This window comes from Mustela putorius, unplaced genomic scaffold, assembly GCF_011764305.1.
Source record: "Mustela putorius furo isolate JIRA1106 unplaced genomic scaffold, ASM1176430v1.1 tig00003858_pilon_pilon_pilon, whole genome shotgun sequence".
NCBI classification, from domain to species: domain Eukaryota; kingdom Metazoa; phylum Chordata; class Mammalia; order Carnivora; family Mustelidae; genus Mustela; species Mustela putorius.
The window spans coordinates 52976195-52999539 of NW_025422010.1; the positions used below are offsets into that span (position 1 = coordinate 52976195).

The 23345-nt window shown below is 46.9% G+C and overlaps 1 protein-coding gene across 6 annotated transcripts in view; it reads left to right on the forward strand.

Annotated features, from left to right (window-relative positions):
- TNFRSF11A (TNF receptor superfamily member 11a) overlaps window positions 1-23345 on the forward strand; it is a 55755-nt gene that overhangs the window by 29001 nt on the left and 3409 nt on the right. For 2 of the 6 annotated variants that reach the window (XR_006602159.1, XR_006602160.1), the window contains exons 5-10: window positions 854-947; window positions 2453-2547; window positions 3532-3645; window positions 6745-6797; window positions 8146-8914; window positions 20120-21479. Coding sequence is in view for 4 of the 6 variants with exons in the window: in XM_045065693.1 (XP_044921628.1) it covers window positions 854-947; window positions 2453-2547; window positions 3532-3645; window positions 6745-6797; window positions 8146-8914; window positions 20120-20466 (1472 nt within the window). In the remaining 2 variants the exon portion in view is untranslated. Of the gene's footprint in view, window positions 1-853; window positions 948-2452; window positions 2548-3531; window positions 3646-6744; window positions 6798-8145; window positions 8915-20119; window positions 23259-23345 lie in introns of those variants that run through there. The other 4 variants (XM_013052771.2, XM_013052770.2, XM_045065693.1 and 1 more) reach the window with 3 other exon arrangements.

Consider the following 23345-nt stretch of genomic DNA (forward strand, 5'->3'; position numbering starts at 1 on the left):
GTAGGAAATTGGAGACATGTCCTCTTTTGATAATGGAGTTGATGAGGAAGGTGAGAGTGCTGGAGAAAGCTTCCTAACCAGGATCAATTCCTGCTCTCACTGCCGTGGCTTGGGGCAGGGGTCCAAAATCCATTCTACCCTTGTGTTGATGTAAATAGAGTGTTAGTGGAACACAGGCACGTCTCTTTGTTTGCCTATTATCTCTCATGCTGCAAGTAATTACAGCAGAGATCAGAGGGCCCGCAAAACCTGAAATATTTATCATATGGCCCTTTCTAGAAAACATTTGCTGCCAACTCTTGATTTAAGAGAGAGATTTATAGGGGTTTATTGGGGGGGGGTTGTTTTTGTTAATGGTTTTGTTTGAGAAAAGTGTGTTACAGTCACTCTTGTGTTCGGACTGGTAACATTTATCTGGTCAGAAGGAGTCGGGACAGGAAGTTTGCCTTAAAGGTGGGAAAAGGACAGAAACTGACTGATATAAACTCAAAAGGCTGAAAGGGGAGGGCAGACAGGTGCCTGGTGAAAACACGGGGGATAGCAGGTGTCCCAGCTGGGAAAGAGGCTCAATGACCAGGACAGTGGCTCTGAACAGCCAAGGGGCAGTGCCTAACTCAGATACTGAGGTCAGTTACCTTGCTGAATGTAAGTCAGTAACCTCCTGCTGGGTCTGGGGGCCTTCTGAAGCCAGGAGGACCCAGAGCCATCAGCCTCAGGAGGCGAGGGTGGGAATGGAGGCCAGAGGCCCAGGGGGCAACTCCTGATCTCTGGTCCTCTGGAACATCGTCCTGGCCGATCTCTAAGTGTCTTTGTTGGTTTCGCTTGTTCTTTTGTCCGTTCGTTTTTTTGACAGTGCAGCTCAACAAGGACACGATTTGCAAGCCCTGCCTGGTCGGCTACTTCTCCGACACCTTTTCGTCCACCGAGAAATGCAAACCCTGGACCAAGTAAGTGGCAACAGGGGAGCCAGGAGAGTGTGCTGAGTTCGAAACTCGACCTGCGCTGTCTCATCTAGGTTGAAACCAGACTGATCGCGTTTGGGGAGGCTTCTGCTCAAACCCATTTTCAGAATGGGAAAAAGTCTGTCAGTTCAGCAGGGGGAAAATCAACCAGGCCAACTCATCTCCAGCTTCACGGGCAACAGGAACTCTGTGTGACTTTTCAGATTCGGATGGACCAAATCTTTGACTTACTGTTGCAGCTTCTTTTGTCCTTTTCCTACCCTTAGTTACTTGAAAATGATTTACGATGTTCATTATCCTTCACTCGACACTCCCACCGCGCCACCAGTTTATTGGTCCAGAAACGTGTGTGTGTGTGTGTGTGTGTGTGTGTGTGTAGTGTGTGCGCATATAGAAGCCTCCTTTTATGGAAATGTTTGCATATTCTCAACACTTTGGGTTTTTTAACATAATATATGCTAAAGGAAGCTCATTCCATATTTGTTCACTTAGATCTTTGTGGCTTCTTGTAGCTTAGAAAACTTTTGCTGCCAACTCTTGGTTTGTACCATAATTTATTTTGGTAGGGATGTACATAGAGACATACCGTAGTTTTACTTAATAATAATTTACTTAATAAATTCCCTGTAGGTAGTCGTTCCAGTAGCATCTAGTCTGTTGTGGTAAGAACTAATTCTGCAATGAATCATCTCATCTATATACTGGGTTTCACACTTAATGTGAGTGTGTGTGTATATACATATATATACATAATATGTATATATAGTGGAATTATATGTGGAATTATATTTATAGTGGAATTTTTGGGTCCTTCCATTGCATGCTTATTATTAAATACTAATATAGTCCCAATATATTTTTTAAAGATGTATTTATGTATTTATTTTAAAGGGGGGGAGGGGCTAAGGGGGAGGGAGAGAGAAAATCTTTGAGCAGACTCCCTGCTGAGTGCAGAGCCTGACATGGGGCTCGATCTCAACTACCCTGTGTTCATGACCTGAGCTAAAATCAAGAGTCAGATGTTTAACCAATGGAGCCACCCAGGTGTTCCCCACCAGGAATATATTAATTATCATTAGATATTTATTTTCTGATCCATTTATCCAGGTTTTATGTTAAAAAGATTTTTTGTGTTTTCAGCTTCAGAAGAGCTTTCGTCCAAAGTTTATCACTCAGACAAAGGCAGCTGAAGCACTTGGCATCTTCTTCACTGAAGACACAAGTGTACTCTCTTTTGGATCATAGTGTCAGAGTGGTTTTTGGAGAACCCTGGTAGTGGTTACTTTTGCTTATTCATTGGTCCACGTGTAGACAGACACCGAGGATTCAAACATGCAGGAAGACCTCTCAGTTCTCCTGGGGAAGCTAGCAATCTAGCAGAGTAGAGCCCTTTGTGCCATGTTTTCTTTTCTTTTTTTCTTTTCTTTTCTTTTCTTTTCTTTTAAGCAAGATTAGAAAAGCAAAGCAGTTGACTACCTTTACCTCCACAGCTGTAGCGTTCTTGGAGAGACAGAAGCACATCACGGGACTGATAAGTCAGATGTGGTTTGTAGTTCTTCTCTGCCATCTGCAAAGCCACCAAGAGGTACGTTTAAACAGAGTGGGTTGGCTGTAGCTGTGCCCGGTCTAGTCAGCAATTCTAGATTTCTCCTGAACTACATGCTTTGTCTGAAGGGGTTCACAGGTCCCTCATCATCCCATTTAATCCATGGTCACTTTTATCAGTATTTTAACTCCAGATATGTTGTTTATTTGGAAATTTCCACTCTGAAGTGGATAACTAATAAAGTATATATATATATATACAAAAAAAAAGAAAGAAAGAAAGAAAGAAAGAAAGAACAGAAATGGAGCTACAAACATGAATTAAAATACCCCAGTGTGGCAGGATTGTGGAGGGCCCAGTCAGGGTGTTTGTGGGAGATTTGGGTCACCAACCAGAGTTAGAATATAGCTAGCGGTTTACATGGCACATTTTGTAGATCAAGTTAACCTGAGCCTAACAGAGTTGACAGTTCATGGTGGAGGCTGATTGTCCAGGGGCGTGAGATGGTGAGAGGTGGGTCCCGACATGGCAGTGCTGGAAACGGAGACATGGCAGGAAGAACCCAGGCCACAGATTACTAGGGTTAATGAACTAAGAACATCAAACGCTTAGATTTTGACATTTTGGGAAATAGGAGGGTATCTAAGCATTCTGGATATGGGGTTACACAGAGTAGCCTATAAGAAAGAGCATTTAAAAAGATAACATTGAAAATAAGAGAGGGAATAGAAAGTTATTTTTTTCTTTTTTTAAAAAAGGTTTTATTTATTTGACAGATATCACAAGTAGGCACAGAGGTGGGGGGGGGCGGTGCGGGGAAGCAGGCTCCCCGCTGAGCATAGAGCCCCATGTGGGGCTCGATCCTAGAATCCTGGGATCATGACCTGAGCCAAAGGCAGAGGCTTTAACCCACTAAGCCACCCCGGCGCCCCCAAAGGTTTTTTTTTTTTTTTTTTTAAACAAAAGTGAAGATAGAGAATTAATTACTCTTTAACCCCTTTTTCTCATTGTCTTTCAATACAGAGCCCCTGATTTACTTGCCGAGTTTAATTATTCTGCTTCTCTTCTTCTCCGTGGCTTTGGTTGCCGCTGTCATCTTTGGTGTTTACTATAAGAAAAAAGGGAAAGCACTAACAGGTACTGTGTCCATGCTGGTTTTCTGAAAATTAAGCTTAAAGAAAGGAGATACATTTCTAGATATGTGTGCCTCTCACTACCTCTGGTGACCCCCCTTGAGTAAGGATCTCTGCATGATTGCGGTTAAACTAAGAAGAAATACCCTTTATACCTAATTCATTGTTCTCCAGTCAAAGAAATAAACAAAAACCTGCGGTGCCTGTTGATGTGTAAGCACACAGAAGATGCTGGGTTTGGAACACGGATGCCTCGTAAGCTGTGTGTTCCCGTTGGGGAGGTCAGGCACCATCAGTGTGAGCAGGTCACCTCTATCCAGGAATACCAATGGGTTTAACGTCACGACGTATTTGACATTTACATGAAACTAACAGAGTGTCATTTTTTCCAAGATTTTATTTATTTATTCATTTGAGAGAGAGAGAGAGCACGAGCAGGAGGAGGAGGAGGGCACAGAGCAGGAAAAACAGGCTCCCTGCTGAGCAGGGAGCCCCATGTGGGGCTCGAGCCCAGGACCCTGAGATCATGAGCTGAGCCGAAGGCAGAGGCTTTAACCCACTGAGCCACCCCAAGAGCATCATTTTAAAGAAAGGGTTCCTCGAGAGATTTCGTCATGCTTTTGTGGTCAGCTCTTCTCCTCCAGGAGCACTGCTGTGTCGTTATCCGTTCTCCCCTTCTGGCTGCGCAGGGTAGCACGTCCACCTCCGCCTCGCTGTGATGTGATCAGGTCTCCTGCGTCCCGGGCGTGGACTTCTGGAAGCCTGCCTCTCGTGCTCTTAACCCCCAGCGGCGCGCTATGTACGCCTGGGCCGGCAGAGGTTTTTAAAGAGGGAAGATGCTGTTTGAAGACGGCCGTGTGAAGCAGAGAGCAGTGTTAAATGGCTTTTGTTCAAGAGTTGACTCATTATTGAGTAGTTTTATTTAACGCCACTCCACTTCCCTAGCCACCTGCTAACTAGGGATTAGAAACTGCACGGTCCGACGAGGCTCGCTGGTGGTGTCCTATTTATGTGGGATACACAGAGTTCTGATTATTATTATTTTTTTTTTTTGTCTCTACAATCATCTCTTCCTGCCATATCTTATCAGTGAGAAGGACAATGGGCCTACCAGTTACTGAATCAAGATGTAGAGCTGTTAGCCCTTTCATTATCCATTCGTGGGGGGCCCCAGTTTATTGGCCCCCTGGGGCAGGACCGGCCCTGGGAGCTCCTTACCGAGTGGCACAGTGAGTGCCCTTGTCGAGGAAGCGGCCAGGGCAGCAGGGAGCCCCCAGCCTGAGGCCAAGGACTGCAAGAGAAGTTGCAGAACTGCAGACCAGCAGATGACGGGGTCGTCTCAACTTGGGGCCAGCAAGGGCCTCCCAGAGGAGACCAGGAGCTGAGTATGAAAGCCGGTTGGAACGGGCTAAGGTTTGCGCAGCTGGATGGAAAGCCAGAGCCAGCGTGAGACAACACAGGAGAGGAGGCGCGGCCAGATGACGCAGCCCCCCAGGCTTGGTTAGGGAGTTTGCTCTTGGTGCTTCGCAAACAGAAGGAAAACTAGCCCTCTGGTTGTAGGATAGAAAAGAAATTCAGGGGTACAGTAAGACTGGATGGAGACACACGAGTCGGGAGGATGTTTGCTGTCGTCCAGGAGAGAGATGAGCTTAGTAATTATGAATATCTCCTCGTGCACAAGTGTCATCTTTTTACTATCATTTGAGATTATCTGGTACGGATCCCTACAAGGGAAGAGCGACAAGTTTCCCTTAACTTGGGGTAACTTTATGTGATTTCAAAACTAGAGAAAGGAAGCAAGAATAGTAACAAAGATGATAACAACAGCTGACATAGATTGAACATTTATTCTGTACCAGCCCCACTTAATGTACTCACGACATCACAGCAGCCCCACGAGGCAGGCACCGCTCTCTCCCCTTTCATGATGAAGAAACAGAGACTCAGAGAAATGACATGAACTGGGCAAGGTCAGGGGATACAGATCATCAGCTGAGACCGTGACCTGATTATCTTCTGGAGCATGGATGGCCTCCTGCTTCGATGTTTGTAGTGAATTCAGCATCAAATAGTCAGTGGAAGAGGGGGGGAAACTTTTATGTTTGTAGAACAGAAACTCATAGATTTTTTTTCAGTTCGTAGATTTGACTTTTTTAAAGTTACATCAGTTCTGCTTTTTTTAAAAAAAATAAAGAGTTTATTTATTTATTTGAGAGACAGAGATCACGAGTAGGCAGAGAAGCAGGCAGAGAGAGAGGAGGAAGCAGGCTCCCTGCAGAGCAGAGAGCCCGATGCAGGGCTTGATCCCAGGACCCTGGGATCATGACCTGAGCCAAAGCAGTTCTGCCTTTTTTTTTTTTTTTTTAAGATTTTATTTAGTTATTTATTTGAGAGAGCGAGCATGAGCAGGGGGGAGGCAGAGGGAGAAGCAGACTACCCCCTGAGCAGGGAGCCCCACCTGGAGCTCCATCCCAGGACTAGGAGATCATGACCCGAGCCTAAGGCAGCCGCTTAAACCGACTAAGCCACCCAAATGCCCCCATCACTTCTGTTTTTAAAACTTAATGGAGACGTGCATTGTGGATGCTACAGAACGTACTGTTTCTCCTGGGAAGCAACAGGGTATAGTGGAAAAGGATTGGGGCCCCCCGGCACTCAGTGGGGTCTGACTGCCTTCCGGCCGGGGACTGCACTCTTCTTTGTCGTACATGTGTACATCCGTATGAGCCGGTTTCCTGGAAGGGCAGTGCCCTAGGCCTGTGTCTTCATCATTGCCCGGCAGTGCCTAGCTCCGTCCTGCCCTCCTAGTCACGGGAAAGTGGTGAAGGGAGTGGGCATGCGTCCAGCTCTGAGTGTGCCCAGAGGAATTGCGTGCAACAGTAGTGGAGGATACTTTGCTTTCCATAGATCAGAAGGTTCTGTGTGGGGGAGGAGGAGTCTTTGAATTGGTTGATTTTTCTTTTAAATGTTTTCACTCGCAGGGACTCTCCCCAAAAGACTTTCAGAGGATCGTGTTTAAAGAGATATTGAGCTGGCATAGTGATCGATAATACTGAATTAGACGAAGTAATATGAAGTTCTTATCCTTACTTTGTTTTTCTAGCTAATCTGTGGCACTGGGTCAATGAGGCTTGCGGCCGCCTAAGTGGAAATAAGGTAAATTGAAATCTTAAGAGCCTCCTTAACACCCTTTTAATGGTTTAGGCCAATGTGGCTGTTATCAGTCAAACCTCGAGCCCCGCTGTAAACAGGGTGCTTCCTTGAGGGATGGAACTTCGAATCCCAGGACTGATCCCCACCCTCAAAGCCCAAGTGGGCGCCCGTGGTAAATGCTCTTTTCTTTGTATTTCCTTCCCCATCGTATCCGTGAGCATAATTATTCATGTTGTTGTTCCAGCGCCAATCTTGATTGCCTGGGACAGGTGCCAAGCAGGAAGGAGCTGCCATGTCCCTCCAGTCTTTAGTTATTTTGGTGACTTTTCATTTTGATATAATCAAAATTATAGAAAAGCAGTAGGAATAGTACCAAAAAACCCCCAAAACCCAACCTCCCCCACACCCTAAACTCAGACCCACCAAGTGCTCACACTATCACAGTGCAGTACCGTTTGCTATCTCTAAGTGTGTCTGTGTGTGTTTTTATTCAGGGACTATTTTAAAGTGAATGACAGACATCATGCTCCTGTACCCTTAAATACTTCCGTGTGGATTTCTTGAGAAAAAGCACATTCTCCTATATAACCATAGTACATGTATCAAAATCAAGATAGTTAATCATGATACAAACTATTATCTGATCCACATGTGATATTAAAAATGTCTTTGATTATCCCATCATGTTCCACAGATCTATTGTCTGCGGTATAAAGATAGATACCGCAGGCAATAGATATATTTAAATATATATTTACATTTTAAATATATATTTAAATATATAGAATTTAAAATGTAAATTTTAAACCACGAGGTCATCTGATTCTTCCAGGTCCAGTTCCAACACCACGGGATTCATTCGGTCTCTCCCTTACCTGGATATGAATCTTCCTTCTCCAACAGGACGAGAATAACTTCCTGTTATTCTCAATATATTTACTCAATTCCTCAATGCCAGAATACACAGAAAGTAGTTTCAGAATGTTTGAACTGTACTACAGAAAAAAACAAAACTGCTAACTAGAGTTCCTTTTTTGTTTACTTTTTTTTTTTTTAATTTAGATTGAATATATGGTCAAAATACCGTGTTGTAAAGTTACTTGAGTTTTGCTTCAGTGTGAACACGCTATTCATTTGAAATGCAGTTTGATTCTCTGGTTCCCATATTCTATTTCAGGGTTCTCCCTGACTCTGTAATCTTAAATAACACAAATAAAGTGCCATAAGGAGGTTTCCATCTATACTTGTTGTGGTGGAAATAATTACTCTAAACCATCTCCAGGCATGTTTAGCAGAAACATGTTCTAATAACTCTGGGCATTAATACTTCTGCCTTCTGAATTTACCTCAGCAGGAGTCCTCAGGCAACAATTTCAGCAGCACTCCTAGGGAGGCCTCTAGTCAGCGTGAAATTTGTGATGGTGTCTTACTGCTGACTCTGGAAGAGAAGATGTTCTCTGAAGATCTGTGCTGTCCCGACGGTGGCAGTCTCTGTGCGGCGGCGTGTGCAGGCGGCGGGCCTGGTGCACAAGGCCAGGAGGCCGGGATGCTCACCCTGGTCAGCGAGATCGAGGGGGACCCCTTCCGACAGATTCCCATGGAAGACGAGTATGTGGACAGGCCCTCCCAGACCCCAGACTCTTCTTTGCTGTTCCTCACCCAGCCTGGGAGCAAGTCCACCCCGCCTTTCCCCGAGCCCCTGGAGGTGGGGGAGAATGACAGTTTAAGCCAGTGCTTCACTGGGACAGACTGCCTGGCCGATTCTGAGAGCGGCCACTTCGCAGAGCCCCTGGGCAGGACTGACTGGACTCCCGTGGCCTCCGAAAAGTACTTGCAAAAAGAAGTGGAGGGCGGCCACTGCCCGCCCTGGGCAGCCAGCGCCAGCTCGGCCGATGGCTGCGCAAACTGCGGAAACCTGGCCGGGGAGGCTCGGCACCCCCTCCTGGCTTCGGCGAGCAGCGGCCCCTGGCCCCAGTGTGCCTACGGCATGGGCCTCCCGCCCCAGGACGCCGCGGACGGGGCGGACCAGCCCGCCGACGGGGCGGACGCCCGGCTTCCCGGAGCCGCGAGGGGAGGCCCCGGGTCCGGGAGCGCCCCCGGTGACCCGCCGCCTGCCTCTGGTAAGTGATGCTCCTGGTGTGTCTCTTGCTTCGGAGACAAGAGGCCTGTTCCTGGGGCAGCGTCTGGAGGCCAGTGTCCCAGACCGTCTGGGGAAGGACGCCAATGCGGGGCAGATTCCCCTGGAACCTTTTCTCCTGATAGGCTTCTTGGCAGGGTGGGTTTTGATTGAACGCCCATGTGCAGTCTGTGAACTGTGACCCTGCCGCACCGCTGCCCCGCGCCCAGCACCCACCGTCCGCTTCCCTGTGCCCCGCGCCCCGCACCCAGCACCCACCGTCCGCTCTCCCGCACCCAGCACCCACCCTCCGAAGGCAGCGTGGACGTCGGGGTTGCTGACGTTGAGGTGTTCCCTCAGATCGCTGGGGTTTGGTGTTGTTTTTAAAGCAGCCTCTACCTCAGATCTCCTCTGAGAAAGCCTTTATGATGGTCAGGGGGACAAACAGCATCGTTTGGTTCATCCTTAATTAATGAGTTTTTATTCAGAGTAGCTTGTGGGTTCTATACCTAATTAACGATGCAGTAAAACTGTCCTCAAATGCTCTGTAGGCGAAGCCCCTTTTACAAGCGCCGCCCGTGGTACATGTAGGGAACCAGGAGGATCATTTTGCGATGGAAAATCGTGGTAGAGGTTTATCACTACTGTGCCGCTGAAGCATGAATAACCCACCAGTTACAATAGTAGAACTTTTTTCCCCGCACAAGGGTAAAACACCATCTGTTTTATGTTGTAGCTAGAAGGAACTCTGCCGCCGATGGTGAGGGCTCGGGGACTGTTTACCACACCGGGGCTCGGGGATCTCTTGGAGAATCTTCTGACAGCTATAGACACTCACTCCAGAAAAACGAATATATGGGTCTATGCTATTTAAGGGGCTTCACAGAACCCTCCCACCCTCAAAGAGAAGAAAGGAAAAGAGCCCATTTGCGGGCCTCCTTTATCCTGGGATGCCTTTTCTTCTTCGCTTCTGCCTCTTTATTTAGACAGCAAGTAGTGCTGGCAGCTGCTGTTTGAATTATTTTATAACCCAGGGGTAGCTAGAGTCTGCCCTGAATGGAGACTCTTCTGCCTCGTGTTGAGGATGGCTCCTGGCTTGTTTGGCAGAACAATGTACTTTGATCGGTCTCCCAGGCTTGGTGATTTTGCTGCAACTATACAAATTCACTGATGTGTAAATTCTATAACATCAGTTCTCAGTCAGGCTGAAAGGAAGAGATACATTTGGGGATTTTTTTTTTCCCCCCAAGAACTGATTTGTTGGTTTTTTTTTTTTTTTTTTTTTTTTCCTTTCGAAGACCTCCACCTTAAGATTTCAAGGAATTTCCATAACTAAATGTTTAGTCCTCCTCTTCCTTTGTAGAATTCAATTGCTTCTTTCCGTGGTTGATTTTCTATCTGTTGGTCATAGAGACATACAGAATGCAGGTTTCGGGAGCTGGGGGCGTGGGGAGGCCACAGCTGAGTGTGGCAGTGACCGTGTCCTGGTACCATGGCCAGGGGCAGACCAGTTTTTCAGCGAGTGACACCAGGAAGGGGATGTTAGCCACTGTGTGCACATGGTCAGCAGCTGCTGGAAGGAAAGAGTTGCCCAAATTTAAAGAGATCTTTTTCCCCCTTAGTGCCATGCAGCCAAAAGCCAGACCTGTGCTCTCCTACGAAGAGTTAAAACAGTGCCCTAGTCTGGTTTTCATTACCGTTTCTTTCTCCCGCACTAAACCGCTAGGCATGGAGGAAAGGAGGGGGGAAAGTGTGTCATCAACTAAATGGTGTTAATTTGCAGAAAGTTTACACTGCTTTCTCTTCTCTTTCGTCTGGTGCTTAGCCATGCAAAACATCCGTGGAGAGTCTGCCTGCGGATGCCAGCAAGAGGGCCGAACTCATTCTCGCCTGAGGAGAAGCAGCGGCCAGATTGGTTTTTTTAAGCTGTGCTGTTCTCTCCATAATTACTTCTACATGAACAGGCCTTCTGGTTTCTGGTCAAAATAGCACTTTCTCATCATTGCTTTTATGCCTTTTTTTTTTTATAAGAGTGTCATTATTTATATTCTATAAAATCTGTGAAAGAGTGTGGAGCTTGGGTGACAGATGAGAGGGAACCTAATCCTGTTTGATCTCCTGAAAGCCACTGGAGGTGGCCTTTTTGGTTAGGTTTTCGTTTTTTATTTGTGGGTTATTTAAACACACACACACAACCAAATCAAGCGGTTTCTGAGAAAATGACATGATTGGGCACTTCCTCAGTAGGGAGGAATAGCTCCTGGGCTCTCAGCATCCCTTTGAAGAGAAGGGTGGCTCTTCAAACAGTTCTACAAGGGTAACTTTTAAAAATAATATCCACTGTTAAAGCTATTCCAGCAATGTTATAACCTTCCAAGAACAGTGAGAATTATGCAAAGACCAATAAGGGGAAAACATGTGTTTGGCTATGTCTTATAAAACCATTTCCTAATTTACATCTGACATTTCTGTCCCGAGGACATGATGGCGGCCACCTTGGTAATAAATCCTTTCACCTGGAGTTTGGAGAATTCTCACTGTATCCAGAAAAGTAGTGCATGGGAAAGAAAGAATCACTTCTTACAACCAAGGTGTCTGCAGTGGCTGGGGACTTGCTTTTGGCTCCCGAAACCACTTTCTTGCGTTGGCCACTTCTGAGCTGGAAACAGGTGTTTATCTACGGGGTCCACAGTGGTTAGCAATGAACAGCAGCGTTCTATTTGTTTTTCTATCACATCTTTACTGAGGGTCTGCTGAGCCCTGGAGACTGGGAAACCCCACAAAACAAGTACAGATTGTTGGGACGCCTGGGTGGCTCAGTTGCTTAAGCAGCTGCCTTCGGCTCAGGTCATGATCCCAGCGTCCTGGGATCAAGTCCCGCGTCGGGCTCCTTGCTTGGCAGGGAGCCTGCTTCTCCCTCTGCCTCTGCCTGCTATTCTGTCTGCCTGTGCTCTCTCTCCATCCCCCCCTCTAAGAGAAATAAATAAAATCTTTTAAAAAAAAAAAAAAACAAGTACAGATTGAGGTCAGGGAATGGACAACTGAAGAAATCAGCAACTGGAGACAGCAAGGCCTCGGACAGCCTGCTGCCCCTTCCCCTCGGCCTAGCACCCCTCCCTCCCCCCCTTCCCCACCCAGCCCCGCTTGTCACCCCACCCCTGGGCCTGCTCTCTCCTCCCATCCCCCCACCCAAGTTTTGGCCAGAGCCAGCCCCTTTTTCTACAGTCATGTCTCACCTGCCTCTTCTGCTCTTTCATGTGTTTCTGCTTGTGTGAACTGCCTTGGACCCACACTGTCCGCTTTCCCAGAGCGCCCACTCCTCCTGTCCTTCAAGTTGCTGCTCCCGTGCTACTTCTGAACCAGGGAGGGCAGGTGTGCTGGCTGCGTGGGTACCCTCCCCCCAGCTTCTGTGCGCTTTCTGTCTTTCTCACTGAGCCATGCTGGTGCACGCCTTTATCAACAAGGGGGCTCTAGGTAGCACACCATTCAGTGGGAATTCCCATGACCTTCTCCACACCTGATCTTTCCAGTGTCTCCAAGGCAGCTTAGTCACAGGGTGTGAAGCTCATTTATTCAGCGAGTCATGGGTAACTAGAGGAACAGGAGACCATACCTCCTTGTCTGTTCCCTAAACTCACTCTCAGCCTCCCGCATCTTCAGTCTCTTCTGGGAGCTGGAGGCCAAGCAGGGCATGGCAGGACTGGCATGAGCTCTCCTGGACGGACCTCAGTCTCCTGGGTGGAGGAGGCAAGATGAGCTGCTTCATGCAAGAGGCAGTGACACGCCAAGGCTGATTCCTGGGAGCCCAGGGCACTGGCAGTTGAAAGGCACCGCCTGACCCCGTGTCTCCCTAGCCTCGGTCGGTCTCCCGTCCCTGGGTCCCCCTCTCTTGAAGTAACTATCTTTGACCATCCATTTCCGTCCTGAAAAGACAGATAAAGGTTCTCCTACCTTAATTTTCTTCTCTTTCTCTCCCCAACCCCCAAGCAATAGGCAATGCTCTATCTAGTTCTAACTTCCTTTTCTTTCTTGCTGGAATGCCATCCATGAGCTTGTGTTTTGCTTTTAGCTAAGTACTATAAGGGCTTATTTGGTTATTTGGTTATTATTTGGTTATCTGGCAATATTCATTGGTACTGAAAGTCCGTGCATTCTTTCAAAACATATGAAAAAATATGTTTACTGGATACTTTAATTCAGTCCTGCTTGCTTTCTTTCTGTTCTAATGGGGCTCGTTTTGGAAGAGTTTCATTCGTAAGCCATTCTAAGTAACTTTCAAGCATGATTCAGAATGGAACTATTAAATACTTCTTCCCTTCCTTTATCATCATATACTCCGTTTCTTCCAAATGCCTAAAACAGCACTTGCATTTCCATAAAAAGGAAAATCACATGAGAAGCATATGGGTTAAATATAAAATAAGTTTTTAAAAAATTCCAAAAGAACTCAGTGTAGCCTGGGTAGTTTGAGTGTATTTGTGTATATTTTTAGTTCTGTTCCTTGGAAGAAAAATCTACATGACAATTGGGTGGTATTATTTGCTATAGTTCATGTGATTTAATATTCACACGTTATGCATTTTAAACAACATAATAAGCTTTTGGGAAGAAGAGTGTGCATTACCTTGCTTAAAAATGTGAATTCTCTCAGAGATTGAGTTCTTAAAATGAAGCTTGTTTTCTTTGCCCGAGAAAGAGAGACTCCACGGAGGGGCCGTGTCAAGCAAGGACTTAGGCAAGTGTAGACCTCTTTCTGATTAGGATGGACACTTCATTTGTCCATTGCTTCTGTGGACGTCAATGCTGTTTTTAACCGTCTCGAGTCACCTGAAAAATTTGCTAGTTAAGTTCCAGTAAGTCTTAATGTAAACCCAACCGACCCATTTTAAATGTTAGAAATTCTTCAAAATTTCTAATTTCATAAGAATCCTCGTGTCATTCTGGCTCTCAAATCCCACTTTTAGGTAGCTTCAAATACAATTCCCAGTCACCTTGTCTTGAGAGACGAGGAGACGCTGCTCTCCTGACCCTCTGCCTGTGAGGCCCGCTCCTCGTCCCACTGCTCTGCTGTCATTACATCGACGCCATCGATACTGATTTCCTCTGTTCATGGTGTGTCAGAGACCCTCCAGGGTGCCACAGGATAAGGGTCTGGGAGAGCTGACTACTCTGGCTGAGTGAGGGGCTGTGGCCAGGCCAGGCCCAGAAGTTTCCATGGGCAGGAACGCTAAGGTCTGTGGGAGTGATGCCTACCTTGGCCTGTGATTTCCCGCGCTTCCCCCAGCGGTCTCCAGGAGGTACTGTCTTCTCTATCCCCGGTTCTTTGGGGAGGAAAGTTCTTTCCTTCATATACCTCCAACCCTGTCTTTTTCTCAAGTGGCAGTGAAGTTAAAATCAATGCCAAGGGCAGCCTACCAGGGGAAGGTGTCAGAAGGGCAACCTTGTCCTCCTGGAGGCTGACTAGACTAAAAGTCTCAGGCCTTTGTAAGGCATCTTGAATAAGCCTCATCTACACCTTCCTTCCCTTTTCATATTTCCCCTTACCAGCTGCCAACAAAGGCTGGGCCCCTCCCCAACCGCAGAACAATCCAGGGCTTCCTTGGCCCTCAGTGGAAAGAGTTACCCTTTTGGGGCAGATACCAACCATAGAAGCCATCCAGCCGTGCCCAAAAGGAGACCCCACAGTGCCTGCAGGATCACGTAGCTTGCTGACATGGGGACCCGCTGACTCGTCCTCTCCAGTCTGCTTGCCTAGCCCTATAATACCTTTCTGTCCTAAAAGCTAGAAAGCGCATCAGAAGGAATTATTTGCTGTTGAGAAGGACGGTTCAGGACTGAGGTGTATACAGAAGAAGGCTATTACCGACTCATTCTAAACCTTGATCCACGCCCATGCCACAGGCAAGTCATCGCTGACTTGTGTGAGGAGAGAGAGACCATGGGCTTTAGGACAGAACCATATGATGAGGGTTCAAACCAGTGACCGTCATAATGATGAATTAGTTTGGCAAAGAAAACCAAAGTTGCTTGGATTTCTGGAGGAAAATGTCCTCTTGGTCTTCAAGACATGTTGAGATCTTCCAACAAGACATGCATTGAAAAATAACATTACTGCCCGGCACATTCTTCCCATCTGTCTCCCTGGGAGTTCCACCTGCGGGGAGACGTAACGGCATCAGCGCGCCTGTGCCTTGTTGTCGGCAGTTTCCCAGCATTTTCAAACCCATCACCTCATTTGACCCCTACACCGTCCTGCAGGCAGGCATTCATTTATTCATTCATTCATTCATTCTTTCTTTCTTTCTTTCTTTCTTTCTTTCTTTCATCATTTAACAGGTGTTCCATGCTGCTCTGTGCGGCCGCACCTGCCAGGCTAACAGGGCTCGCAACTTGAGCCTCATTTCACAAACAATCAGGCTGACATCTGGAGAGGTTGTTAGAATGGCTTGTCCCAAATCCCACAGCTAGGGCGGGCCAAGCAGGACCAGACCAGAGCTTCCAGACCCCTGCTCTCTCCTCTGTCCCTCCCCACGTACCCTGCTGGACTTGGACAGCCGCTGAAACCTCATCCCTTTAGTCAGCACTGAGTACCTTCTGCTCTTTAGAGGCCGCAACACTAGGATGACATTGACATTACTAGATGACTAGCGGGTCAGTCTGCATTAGGACAAGCCATGAGAGAAGAAGGCTCTTTGAGAGTTTCCCTTCTTAAGGCAGTGGTGGAGGCGGGAGCGGGGAGAAAGAAGTCAGCCTGGAATGCCGCCATGCGAAGTAGCCGGGAGCTGGTGTTTGCAGTGCAGCCAGCCCGGTGTGGGGGGAGCTCTCAGTAAATTCTGGATTGGGAGCACTCCCACCTAAGGAATACCCAGGCCCTTCTGCTCCCACTTGGCGAATGGCCGTCCTTACTAAATCCGTGGGTGTTCCCTGCCCCAGGACTGTGAGCTGATCCCGTTGAAACTGGTGAGCTGGTAAAAACAAGTCAGTTTGAAAAGCATGAGAACTGTTTCTGTGAAAACCGTTCAGTGCTTCTGGACTATTCAAAGAGTGAATCCAAAATCTGTTTGCTGTGGAAGCTGAGGTGGGTGAGACAACTGTGAACGTTGAGGGAAGACAGCTCTAGAAGGATTCTGCACTCAGACTGCTTGGCAGGTGGCTTGGTTCTCATTGCACCCTGAAGAAACCAAAACTCGAGGCTGTAGGCAAAGCATCAGAGGTAGCATTGATACCATCCTAGACTTTTCCTCAAAGGGACGAGCCTCAGTGCTACACCAGAAAGTTGGTGTCAGATGTTTCCATAGCAAATAACAAGTGGCTTGAGCATCAGGGAACTATATCAAAGGATCCACGTTTCACTGGCCCAGGTAGATAGCCTCTGTGACTCAGTGTCTTCCCAAACCTCGAGTTCTGTATTGGTACAGAAAGTCAGATTCACAAATACTTCTGCAATACTGAAAGATCTCCAACTTAGAAGAGGTTACCTCCAAAATGAGTCACACTAAATTAAAGCATCGATGTGGGGGAAGACCCCAGAGCAACAATCCTTAGAGCTGCCAGCCACTCAGTACCTGCTACATCATTTCCAGAGCCCAGTGAAAAATGAGAACATGAGGTGTCCATGTGCAGAAATTAGTAAGTCCAAGATGATGACAGCAGAGCATTAAATCAAGCATGGCCTTCTGAGGGTAGGGCGCCATTAACCACACAGGTCACGTGCCCCTGAAGATGGCTCTGCTGCCACTTACTGTCACTGGCAGATCAGTAGAACTTTTTTAGGAACTCCAGTCTATGTCAGTTTACTACTTTCATAAAAGTCAGCATGGACGGAATGCACTCGGACTTAATCGAAGGACGTCTTTGTCATTAATTTTACCTTGAGTTAAAAAAAAAAAAGAAATGTGAAAAAGAAAATTGCTTTAAGGGGCACCTGGGTGGCTCAGTGGGTTAAAGCCTCTGCCTTCAGCTCAGGTCATGATCCCAGGGTCCTGGGATCAAGCCCCGCATCGGGCTCTCTGCTCAGCAGGGAGCCTGCTTTCTCCTCTCTGCCTGCCTCTCTGCCCACTTGTGATCTCTGCCTGTCAAATAAATAAATAAAATCTTTAAAAAAAGAAAATTGCTTAAAAAAAAGATTTTATTTTTTTATTGATACAGAGAGAGATCACAAGTAGGCAGAGAGGCAGGCGGAGAGAGAGGAGGAATCAGCCTCCCTGCTGAGCGGAGAGCCTGATGTGGGACTCCATCCAAGGACCTTGGGATCATGACCTGAGCCAAAGGCAGAGGCTTTAACCCACTGAGCCACCCAGGCACCCCCAAAAATAAAATTGCTTTTAGAATCTTACACTCCTTCTAGATACCTTTTCTTTACATCCTAATTGTCAGGAATTTAAAGGCCTTGTTCTTGTCCATCTCCACCATTCTGTCTCTACCCTAGCCCCAAAAGAATATTCTTGATCCAGTCTCAGTCAAAGGATTCTGAAATGTTTAAATATATCTCAGGCGAAAAGTTTTGAGTTCCATTTTAGATGAGAAAAAAAAAATAAGAATATAGATCCTGTGGAATATATCAAAGATATTGTTTGCCATGAGGCAAATTGGCATGGGATGAAATTCTTAATGTGCATAATTAAACAAGATCTTGATGTGCAAGATGATAAGAAAAAATGGGCTTTGACTTGAGCTCAGACAAATTGAATATTCTGGCCAGGAAGAAGTCAGCAACAGTGGATTCATGAGGATGATTTGTTGGGAAAAAAAATTTTAATTAAAATGGGGGAGAAATCATATGTACCATGACATAAGTGGATAAATCTCTGTATGAAGAGGATGAAGAAGATGGGAGATTAAATTCAAAGCCATAAGCTAATCACATAGTGGCTAGCGAAGCCCTCTGTGTAGCTCTCCATTCTACTGAGACCAGCAGAACCAGAAGCCAGTGATGTTCTAATAACAGACTAGGGGAACTATATGCAGAAAATCACACCTTTAAACAACTTTTTAAATTGCTGCTTTTATTTTAAAAAAACATGGTATGTTTCAGTTAGAATAGAATGTTGATGGTATCTTCATACTGTTGTTAATTTCTCACTTTGATGTCTGTTCACTAACTAGTGATCTCTCCACTGGGAGGACTTCAGTGTCATGGCGCCCACTCCTCCAGCAGCCGCCACAGGAGAGGCCCTGGTATCAGCCCAGGGTCAGTAGTTGCTGAGTTACTTGGAGAAGTCATTTACACATCCCATGTCTTGGGCACCTTTTTAAACTTAAAACGTAAAACTTAACATTCACATGGATTATTTTTAGTAAAGGGCCATATGTGTTGGCTGATGATAGTTTTTTTTTTTTCACATTAACCTCATGATCTTAACTTCCACTCTCTCAGTCTTTAGTGTGGAATGGGAAATTGTAGAAATTTGCAAAGCAAATTTGAGTGCAAGATCCTTCTGTAGTTTTCATGTGTTTCCTTTTTTTCAATAGTTCTTTTGTCCGTGTCACCGTACCAGTTCAGCCATTTGTGGATATTGTCTTTTGTTTTGCGTTGAGTGACTGACTCACTTTTATTTGGGTCCTTGCACTCACTTGAGTTTTTACAGAAACACTTCCCCTCTTGTATCACATCTACATCTTACCACGTTAGAAACTAGATAGTTAATTAGATTTCCTAATGAGTTCACCCAGTGAAAACAGAACTGAGAACTAACTTCGTAACTGGTGGGAGAGAAATAAAGGCACAGACAGACTAGAAAGTAGAAGACTCCTAGTGTAGAGTACATCATATGTTAGGAGCACTTGCTGATAAATTCCAAAGGATGTGGAGTGATCCAGCTAGCCGGTGAATGGAAACACTAGCTGGCCTCCTCCATGTTGCTGGGGGGGCTTATTAGGCAAATAAATCCCCACCACCATCTTGAAATATACCCCCTACAACTGCCTGTGACAGAAACAGCGTGAGTCATAAATCTTTCCGATTTGTCGCTCACACGTGACATCTGTTTTCATTTAAAATCCTTGTAGTTCCCTGGGTCACTGGGTCTTCATCTCAGCTCCTCTCAAGGCACCTTGTGGGTGGAAGGAAGTCTCCCCAATGGGATTTTCCTGTAGACTGTTGGTATTTTAGTCAAACTATCCAAAACTTGCCTTCCAAATATGGGGGAAATCTCTTCGTGTGGAGTAGTGCTAGAAAGCTAATTTGTATAAATTATTATGAAGCTGGGTCACAGTAATTGAGAAAAAAAGATGAGGACGTTAACAGTGAGGAGCCATTTTGATGTTCCCCTCTTCTCCTCAGAATGATTCTGTTTCTGATACTGAGTGTTGGGATATTTCTGCATGTGCTTGGTTGATAGCATTCATTTTCCCCTTGGACATTTCTAGATACCGGTTTTTTAAAATAGAAGAGTAATAAGAGTAGCGACTTCCCTTGTTGAACTTTGTATTTGTTTCCCAAAAGGCTCACCAATTAAAGACTGATCCAATCAAATCTAGTCACCCACAAAGAGGTGATGGTAGAACCCCATAGGGACAAAACACACCTCAGGGTTCAGAAGGAAAGAGTGATTTACAGGATTTCTTTTCTTCTAGTTTAGTCTTATGAATCTCTTTTGTTCCAAGAGTTAAAGGTGTTAAGGAAATTGATTTAACCTCTGCTAAATACTGAGCCTGGGTCGACCCATGGCCCTCCAGGGCTGAACTGGTAGGGACCTCCGTGGAAGGTTCGGAGGTGTGACCGTCTGGTCACAGGGGAGGCTGGGCTCCTGGGCTCCGGGGTCCTATCAAGCAACAACCTTCCCTCCAGCAGCGCGCTCCCTCACTGAGGCATCCGACCGCAGCCAGGCCACTGTCTGTCTGCCGCCTGGGGATCTCCGCACGCACACCTTTTCCCAGGTAACGGCCGCACCTGTTACAGCCCGACACCTGCTGTGCTCGCCTGCCGGTGTCGCGAGTCCCGCGTGGCAGACGACGAAACTGGAGCATGGCCCACAGTCTTGCTTCTCTTTCGCCTTCTCCCCCACCCTCCTTCCTCAGCCGCAGCGCGCCTGGTGAGCTGACACATGAAGGAACCGCTGGGAGCGTCCGTGCGCGTTGGGACGGTGTCGGAGGGGACGCCGCTGCTGGAACAGCCTGTTCCCTTGGGAAACTTCCCTCACAAGACCAAGTTCTCACCCAGAACCGATGACTCACCTTCTGCCCGTTCTCTCTCCTTCTCCCCCTGCAGGAAATGTGACTGGAAACAGTAACTCCACGTTTATTTCCAGCGGGCAGGTGATGAACTTCAAGGGCGACATCATCGTGGTCTACGTCAGCCAGAACTCCCAGGAGGGCCCGGCGGGGCCGGGCAGCGGCGCGGGGGAGCCGGTGGGCCACCCGGTGCAGGAGGAGAGCTCGCCGCGCTGCGACTCGTTCGCGGGCCTCGGGCCGCGCTTTCCCGACCCGTGTGCCGGCCTGGACGCGCGCCCGAGCGGGGGGCTGCAGGAGCGCGGCGCCCCGGGGCCCGACAAGGCCTCGCGGCCGGTGCAGGAGCAGGGGGAGGCCGAGGCCGGCGCGGCAGGGGCGCGGCGCTGAGCACCCGGGGACCCGCAGCGGCTCTCGGCGCCCCTCAGAGCTGCCTTGCCTGGGGGTGAGCGCCGACCTCCGGCCGGTCCTCTGTGGGCACCGCAGGGGCCGCGTCCTGGAGCCACGCGCACCTGCCCCGCGCGCGGACGGGGGCGGGCCGGGAGTGGGGGCGGGGCCCTCGCACCTGCGCCGGGGCGGGGCCTGGGGGGGCGGCGCGCACCTGTGCCGGGCGGGGCGCGGCGGGCCCCCCCCCCCATCTGCTCCCCGACGACGCTCCCTCCGGGTACATCCGCGTGGGATGACCCGACGGTCAGCGCCCGCCGTACTCTGTAGAATCGGGCACTTTTCAAACACCTGCATTTGTTATGAGCATTTACTGATACCCACAGTCACGTATCAACTGATGACACAGGTACACGGCGCTCCACTTTTACCTCCTTTCGGGGTTTTCGGTTTTCCTCCGTCCCATCCTATTCCCCATTATCACTTCATCATTAGTTTGTCTCTTTATGGCTCATGTTTTAATGATTGTTCTCTTTGGGTCTGCTTCCCCCCGCCCCTTGTATTTGTATTTCATTTCGGTAACATTTTCTTAATACTCTTCCCCTTTTTGTTTGGACTATGTAAGGGTTTTCTTGAAATTCTCCTAAGGGTGCTGGTCTCCTTTACGTATTTTGTGCACCCCTTCTTGAAAGGTTGCCCGGATTTTGGTGATGGGTTTTTGGGGTGGGGGCAGGGAGGTCTGTACTAAGCACTTTTGGCGAAAAGGCCTGGACTGGGAAGCCTAGAGGGAGGCTCAGGGAGCAAATGGAAGGGCTTTTGGTTTTCAAAAAAAAAATTTTGTGTTCTCATTTTCTTTAAGGGAAATCCCATTTCCCCCCTGAATGTTTCTAAGTTTCTGTCACTCTGCAGGCAGACGGAAGTCGGAAGTCGTACCGGGTCCTTCTTTCCCCCGCCCCCAAATGGCTCATTCCTGAGGGGAATGTGTTTACTCCTTCCAGCAGAGGCAATCACCTACATTGGTAACTAACTTTCTAAAATCCGAGTTGGTGCAGCTTGGCATTCTTATTCTTGATGTCTCTCTCATAAATACATGGGAAATAAACAGGACACGGGATAGCCCGAGTACAGGGTGACAAGCAGCTGCCAGGAAAGTTCAGGAAAGAAGAGATGGGGCACCTGGGTGGCTCAGTCAGTGAAGCATCTCACCCTTGGTTCCCACTCAGGTCATGATCTCAGGGTCTCCAACTCTGCTTGAGATTTCCTCTCCCTCTCTGCCCCTCTCCTGCTCGTTCTCTTTCAAATAAATAAATACATAAATAAAATCTTTCAGAAAAAAAAAAAAAGAAAAGAGGGATAAAGCCAAAATGTTAATTTGCATTTTCTTTTTCTAAGTAAGAACCACCTAAGTGTATTTAGGCAATAGACCCTATTTTCTTCCTAAATAATTGTGCATCTGTAATTTAGTCTTGTAGAAATGGGAAAACATTTCTGCTATTTTCCTTGTTTAAAAACCAAATCCTCATATTGTGAATTTAAGAAAACTTATCAAAGAGATACTTTTCTCTAAGATCAGCTCTCTCGTGAGGAAACACACAGCGTGAGTCACATTAAAAGGAAGGACCTGACTTCTTCCATCTGTTATGGTCAGTGAGTATTCTCATATACCAAAGAAAAGTTAAAATGCCTAAACATATTAAATTAATTTTGTGGTTCTGGTAGGTTTTAAGAGTGCTAATAGTGGTCAGTGTCCAGACTTAAATGGCCATAGGTGCCTGGCTGAAGGAATGACCTTTGGTCGCTGATTTCTCCCTACTGGTGGCAGATCTCTTGGAAACACTGAAATAATAGCGATTATGATTTTTTTGTTTTTGAGAGAGAGGGAAAGAGAAAGTGAGAATGATTGGGGGGGCAGGCCAGAGGGAGAGGGAAAGAGAATCTCAAGCAGGCTCCATGCCCACCGCAGAGCCCAACGTGAGCCTCAGTCTCACCACCCTGAGATCATGACCTGAGCTGAAATCAAGAGTCAGATGCTTAACCAACTGAGCTGCCCAGGCACCCCTCAATTATAATTTTTAGTGGAGGAGCAAAGGCTAGCTCTCTAATTTATGGGACTCCTTAGCTTACGTAAAAAGCTGCAGGAAGTAACCGCATTGCCAGGATGATTAGTTTGTGGGAATCTACTGTTTGTTCTGCCCATTTAGTTAACATCCTTCCGAAGAGACATGTCATAAAAATGGAAGAAACTATTATACATTTTGATATGGAGTGTGTTTAACAGACAAAATATGGTTCGCAGAGTAGAATGCTAAGCTAAAGACCCGAGTTTCTACTGTGACTGGAATCATCTCATGGACCCTATTTTCACCTTTCTGTACTTTCCTATTTCTTTTTATAAAAAAGCACTAGCGATCATTTTTGACACTTTCCTTACCCAGAGGTAACAAAAGGATGCTACAGTGAATGTTTAAGTATCTTGAGCTCCTTAAATAAAAGGTGCTAAATAAACACATTAAGAATCTACCTTCAGAAAAAGGTAGTATTCTTTCCCACCCTGATCCCTACGGTCGATATTGATCCAAAGACAATTAAGTGGTAGAAATCTATGACAAATAGAAGTCTGTGTCTATGTGTTACAGAGACGTATATGACAGATGTAAACAGAATAAAATGAAGACAATAATGAAAAATTGTTTGGGGAATGTGATAAAGAGATTATTAAACTCAGAGTTCACCATAAAAAAAATGTTTTTAAATGGTTGTTTGAACAGGGCTCTTTGCAAAATAATGGATGTGACTTATTTCTGCTCTCTGTGGTCTGCTATCGTGTCAGATGTTGGTTATATTGTTTCTTTTCGGTGGAACCCTCAGCAACAGAGTTGGGACAG